A 6,000-nucleotide genomic window follows, 5' to 3' on the forward strand; every position below is an offset into this window, starting at 1 on the left:
TAATTTACATTCCAAATCTCCCAATTTTTAATAGTCTGTCTCATGTTTTTTGACACAGTGGGGTTGGCAATACTGAGTGACAATGCATGAAACATTAATATCTGTAATTGACTATTACATTATTTGGGAATATTGCATACTCATGTAAACTTAGCAAACAGTAGATTTTGGGAAATGATATACTAAAAAGCTACTAAAGACATTTTGCCTTTTTATAGCAAGGATCTAGGTTAGAAACCTACAGCCTGTGGCATAGATCTGGCCTGTGATGGCACGTAACCAACAAGTGCTGGTTACCATTGCCAGTTGAATTTGCACCACCCCACAACCAGTGAGGATGGGAATTGGCAACACAGAGTAGAGGTGGTAGTAGCAGCCAGCAACCCAGATGCTGCAGGGATGGGTGGCGACACACTACAGCGAAGGAGATTAGAGGTGCACAGCAGCAGCCAGGTCACAAGAAGCAGCATGCTGCTATAAAAAGCTACCAAAACCCCTGATCCAGGCTGACTCACAGAATAAAAAACCCAGAGTCTGTCCTCTTCATCTTTCAGTATGAATAACCTTTTAGAATATTAAAAAAGAGACTATTGTTCAAGGCTTTTAAGAGCATGTGAAATTGATGCGAGTTTGAATACAATGCTTATTATTAGAGGATTGAATATGTTCTCTTACCTGTGCCCAGCAGCTGTTGTAGTTTGCTGCACAACTGAATCATGTTGTCTAACTGCCTGTTTATTTGTATATCTTGTACCCAGGCTGGCATGTGACACACTGGACATTCTGTGCCAACACAGTCACCAACACAGGCACTGAAATTCAAGCATATAAGAACAAGTTATTCAACAAGTGAATTGGTATATTCAGGATATGTGCATATAGACTAGTTACTGCAAAGCAAAATTCTGGAAAAGATTTAACACGTGTTAGCTGCTCCAAAGTAACTGCCTGTATGAACACACATACTCTTACCCTGCAGTAAATAAAAGCTAATCCATGGGAGCTTAGCTCTCAAGCAGAGAGAAAGTGGAAAGTCACTGGATATTCCTTACAATCAGCTGAAACATAGCTGAACAAGGTCCTTTTTGACACCAAAAAGCAAACACTGTATAGCATAAAAAGAATTATTTTAAATTCACTTACCAATGCACAAAAGGAAGCCAGATAACATTGTATGGCAAGCCACAAGTCAGAATTAAGCCAACCAAGTCCAATCATCACACCAGGAAGCCACTTATTATGTGTTTTTTTGTATCTTACTCAATTACAGGTTGATCAAATTTACAAAATATGTCAAAGCTCCACTTCTCCCAGTTGTTTCTGTTAACTTGTTATATTTGAGTGCTTAAAACTCTAGGTTTTTCTGTACCTCATCTAAACATAATAATACTGTTTTTCAACAGCATTCCAACTCTACAAAGGGAATGAAAATCCAATCTATACTAAGCTATCACTTTCCCCTGTCTTGTTAAAATTGGCATGATACTGTTAAGTTACACCTGTCTGAACATTCTTCAGTAAGAAGTCCCATGGGAATCTGTAGGTATTAGAATTATTCTATCACTTTACCCTGAGAGCATTTATCTCTGAAACAGCTCAAGGAGAAACAGATTTGCCCAGTAAAGGTCATCTAAAAACTTAAACTCAACTTCCAAATGTTCCTCTTCCTTTTCCAACCCATATACCAAACTACAAAATCTTTTTTCTTTTTTTCATTTAATTACTGTAATGAGAAGCCATCAAGTGAGATTCTCAAGTTAAGTGTTCTCAAGTGTTCTTATGTTACACACACAGCTTTTAGAATACCACCAATTCTATTAAAATATAAACCCCTATCTTTTCAGTTACCTGAAGTGAATGGAATTCATTTGCCACTTCAGACTGTCTCTCTATTTGGTACCTTATCACAATACATAAAACAATACCCAGAACTCTAATAAAAAAATATCAATTCACACTAAGCAAACCACACTGTTTACCTAAACATCAGGTTGTAAATCGCATCTAGGCAGCAATACCTCGATATTGTAATCATGGTGGATTTAATTTAAATCAAATCAATTTAAATCAAGATTTAAATTGCTGGTCAGGAAGCCTCAATTTAATCATGGTTTTCTAAAAAAAGTGTATTCTTGTTATTTGATATCCTCTATTCATTTAATTGTTGAAAATCTGCACTTTTAGAGATTGATAAGGACTTGGCTAAGAAACCTGCAGAGAGACAAGAGGGCTGATGGGTAGGTAATCAGGTCTGTTCTCTCTCATCTCCATATACTGCTGTTAACAAGGATGTTATCTCTGGAAACACAGTCCAAGTTTGAGAACTGAAGTGAAGCATCACAGAGATGCTTAATGGGATCTTCTAAACCAGGGGTCAGCAATGTCTTTGGCTGGAATGACAAAAACACCCCAACCTCAACTCATGCCCCTTGACTTGGCATTCCAAGGGCAGACAGGGGGTGGGGTGGAGAGCTGTGAGGGGTCCAATCCTCCTAGCTGGCAGCAGGTGCATGGACACATACAGATGGACAGTGGGGTAGGGGCTTAGGGTTGCACTGTTCCAGCTCTTTCCACACCATGCACCCCAAGGTGCATGTGCAGCTGCCACTGACCATGGAGCCTGGGCTCACGACAGGCAGCAGAGAAGCTGCAAATAGCTGCACTAGGTGTGGGTGCGGGGGAGGGAACAGGCCCAGACCCCAAGCAAGAGGAGGGAAGGGGGGAGCAGGCCCGGATGGGGGGGGGGGGGCATGGGGCTCCTTCCCCACCCCCCCATCATTCTTGAGGGGCAATTGGCTAGTAGTATAATATTTGCCTGGATAATTCATATATTTGAGCATGACTGCTTCTCAGGACTTTCTGAAGAATGAAAATAGACACCTGTTAGTAATATATTTTAAAACAAACATATACAGGCATACCTCGGAGATATTGTGGGTTCGGTTCCAGAACACCGCAATAAAGTGAATATCGCAATAAAACGAGTCACACGAATTTTTTGGTTTCCCAGTGCATATAAAAGTTATGTTTACACTACACTGTAGTCTATTAAGTGTACAATAGCATTATGTCTAAAAAAACAATGTATATACCTTAATTAAAAAATACTTTATTGCTAAAAAATGCGAAGTGATCAAATGCTGTTGGAAAAATGGCACCGATAGACTTGCTCAACGCAGGGTTGCCACAAACCTTCAATTTGTAAAAAACGCAATATCTGCGAAGCACAATAAAGCGAAGCACAATAAAACGAGGTATGCCTGTATACCACATATATACCAGCTTGGAGACCCTAACACCCCTGTATTTGCTTCTGTATATTAGTAAAGCCTATTAGTATTCCTGTCTCTAATACATAAACTGTTCCATTAGATGAATGTTTTTATGGTGAGAAATGATTAGTGAACATTTTCAGGCTAATTCCTGTAACTGAAAGGTTCCTCTGGGAATCCTTAGGGGCAGTTCAGATCAAATATAAAAGGTAAAATCATTTGAGCCCTAGAGTTTAGGGAGCTGCTCTCTTACATATTGTGAAGGTGAACTACTGCTCAATAAACTGCAATTTGAAATTTAAAATTTAGCCTTTGATCCTGCGACAGCCTCCATGTCAACAGACCACTGAACTTGCCTGAAGCCATACTGAGCTCCAGGCTGAAATGCCCCTGCACAGAGCTCTCTGCAGAACTGAGTGAATGCAAGATTCGTGATTTTTTTTTTGTACAAACCCAATTAAAAAAAGTTCCTTCTTTTACAAATTAAGTTCTATTTTTCCCTCTTGTGGCTCTCAACCCTTTTATTTTCAAAAACCTATATAAATTAAGCATAAATTTAGGGATGTATTTGGTAGCCATGCTGGTATGAGACAAAAAGAAATACAAAACTCTAGAACTCTTGGTTCAGAGATGATACCTTTTATTAGACTAACTTGTAACGCTTTCGTTTTTTCATTTTTTCTCCCTGTGGAACAGCCATTCCATTCAACTGCACACAACTCAATTATCAAAGGCGCTTTAAAATGGCAGTACTTGCTAGGTGATCCAGTGCAAGGGTTTCACTCTAATGAGGGTGTAACATTAAGGTTACAATGGTTTAGCTCTAAACCACTGAGGTAGAAGCAGATAAACAAAACAGTTGTACCAGATCAGCTGACACATGAGCAGCAGCAAGTTCTTTCCAGCCTTTCAAAACAACTGGAGGTTCCTCCTTCTACCCACAGGCTCACACAAGTTGTTCAGGACAGTGGTTCTCAACCTTTTTTAATTCAAGGTTCCCCTTCAACAGTACCAGCTCCTAGTTTTCATTGCTTTACTTACTTTCTTTTTCTTTTTTGGGGGTGCAAAAAGCAAACAGAGCAAAGCATCCATTCGGTTGAAAATGCCTCAGAGAGCCCATGCTGAGGCAGAACATTTCTGGCACCCTGGACTCCTGTTTGAAACCTCAGGGTTCACGCTGCGAATCCCATTTGCCCACCTAACAGCATGAACACAGCGTAGGGACCCTTGTATGTCAAGAGGGCAACACGTGGGTCACCCATCGGCTTGCAGCAGCACAGGCATCCAGAGCACAGGGAGCAATCCCCAGAGACAAGACTAAGAAAGCTGTCTGGAAAGACACCCTGGCTAGCAACAACGTGACATAGCCCCACTGTTCCCAGCACCACAGGCACGGGCGAGATCCAACATGACCAGAAGCCCACTGACCCGCTGGCGGCCGTTTGCAGCCAGCGCCGGCTGCATAACACCGCACAAGCCTTTGACACCGAGCCTCTCCAGCTGCAGTGAGATCTCCGCATCGCCCTCGCACCCGCCCAGCAGGTGCTGCGCACCCTGAGAGAGGAGATGCGCAGTCCCCGCTCCGCTCCGCCCCACAGGTACTCACAGGCAGAAGACGTGCTCGCACCGACCCAAGCACACGGGCTCCTTCAGCATGTGGTCGCTGCGGGGGAACACAAGTGTCAAGCAGGCTCTGCTCCGCGCATGCGCCGGCCTCTTGCCCCAAGCGCGGCCAGCAGGGGGCGCCCATAGAACCCTGCCCCCTCCCGCTGGGGCTGGGGCTGGGGCTGGGGGTGGGGGCAGTTACCAGCGGGAGCAGTGCAGTGCTGCCTCTAGCTGCTCCAGGGCGGCGCGCGTGTGACGCCAGGCGCGGCCGGGCCGCTCCATGGTGGGCGGCGGGGGGCGGTTACCGGAGCGACCCCGCAGCGCGGCCTGCATCGCCCCGACCCGGCCCAGCCCGGCCCCGCGCCACTCGAATTCAACCGCCTTCCGCCGGCAACCCAGTGCGCAAGCGCTAGTGGCAGCGCGGGAGCGGTGTGCGCATGCGTGGCGGGAAGGCGCGGGGCTCCCCTCCCCGAGGGGCGGGGCCACGGATCCTCGCCCCGCCCCCGCGTGAGCACAGCTGGCGCCGAGGCTGCGCCACGAACTGGGAGAGATCAGCTGTCTCGGGAGTTTGCTACCGCTGGGGTGTACATGACATAGTTACCTGGCAGGGGAGACACCATGATCAATCAGGCAGGCCCCGCAGCCTCTCCCCGCCTCCATTGGAGGTCTATATTGACCAGATTCTTTTTGGTGTTGGGTGGTGGAACCGGAGCTTGCTCCATCCACTCCATGCATTGACCTGGTATTCCAGTGCTTCCAGGACCGGTGCAAAAAAAACAGAAAAAAAAAAAAAAAAAAAAGACTCTGCCCATGGCAGCTTGAGGAGGCTTCCTGCTAAAGAGCCCCGAGCTTGAGGCTGAAAACAGACGTCTTCCCTGGAGCGGGATCAGCTGGTTGCGCTTCCGGGACCCGTATAGACGTCCCCAGTTGGCGCGCCCCAAGCAGCGGGGAAACCCCAACTTGGCGCCCAGTGCCCTGCAGGTAGGGAGTAAAGAGTGCTCTTGAACAGGGATCTCCCTGTTGGTGTTTGCAGGGGGGGGTTCCCTATGTTCACCTGCAAGCACAAAGCAGGGGGACATCCCCTAGTCCCCCTCTGCCTTTGCAGTCCATGCTCCTCACTGCT

General features: G+C 46.0%; 1 protein-coding gene and 1 pseudogene across 1 annotated transcript in view; one reads left to right on the forward strand and one right to left on the reverse strand.

Annotated features, from left to right (window-relative positions):
* The window catches only part of BARD1 (BRCA1 associated RING domain 1), a 78,511-nt gene extending 73,219 nt beyond the window's left edge, over positions 1 to 5,292 (reverse strand). Inside the window, exons 1-3 of the mRNA XM_090044935.1 lie at positions 5,080 to 5,292; positions 4,879 to 4,935; positions 676 to 812 (exon numbers count right to left, since the gene is read on the reverse strand). Of these exons, the coding sequence (XP_089901061.1) occupies positions 676 to 812; positions 4,879 to 4,935; positions 5,080 to 5,210 (325 nt within the window). The 5' untranslated portion in view covers positions 5,211 to 5,292. The remainder of the gene's footprint in view (positions 1 to 675; positions 813 to 4,878; positions 4,936 to 5,079) is intronic.
* Positions 5,293 to 5,523: 231 nt separating this feature from the next.
* LOC149867184 (U2 spliceosomal RNA) lies at positions 5,524 to 5,653 on the forward strand (annotated as a pseudogene).
* Positions 5,654 to 6,000: the final 347 nt, after the last annotated feature.

This window comes from Crocodylus siamensis, chromosome 4, assembly GCF_052110815.1.
Source record: "Crocodylus siamensis isolate JL-2025a chromosome 4, ASM5211081v1, whole genome shotgun sequence".
NCBI lineage: Eukaryota > Metazoa > Chordata > Crocodylia > Crocodylidae > Crocodylus > Crocodylus siamensis.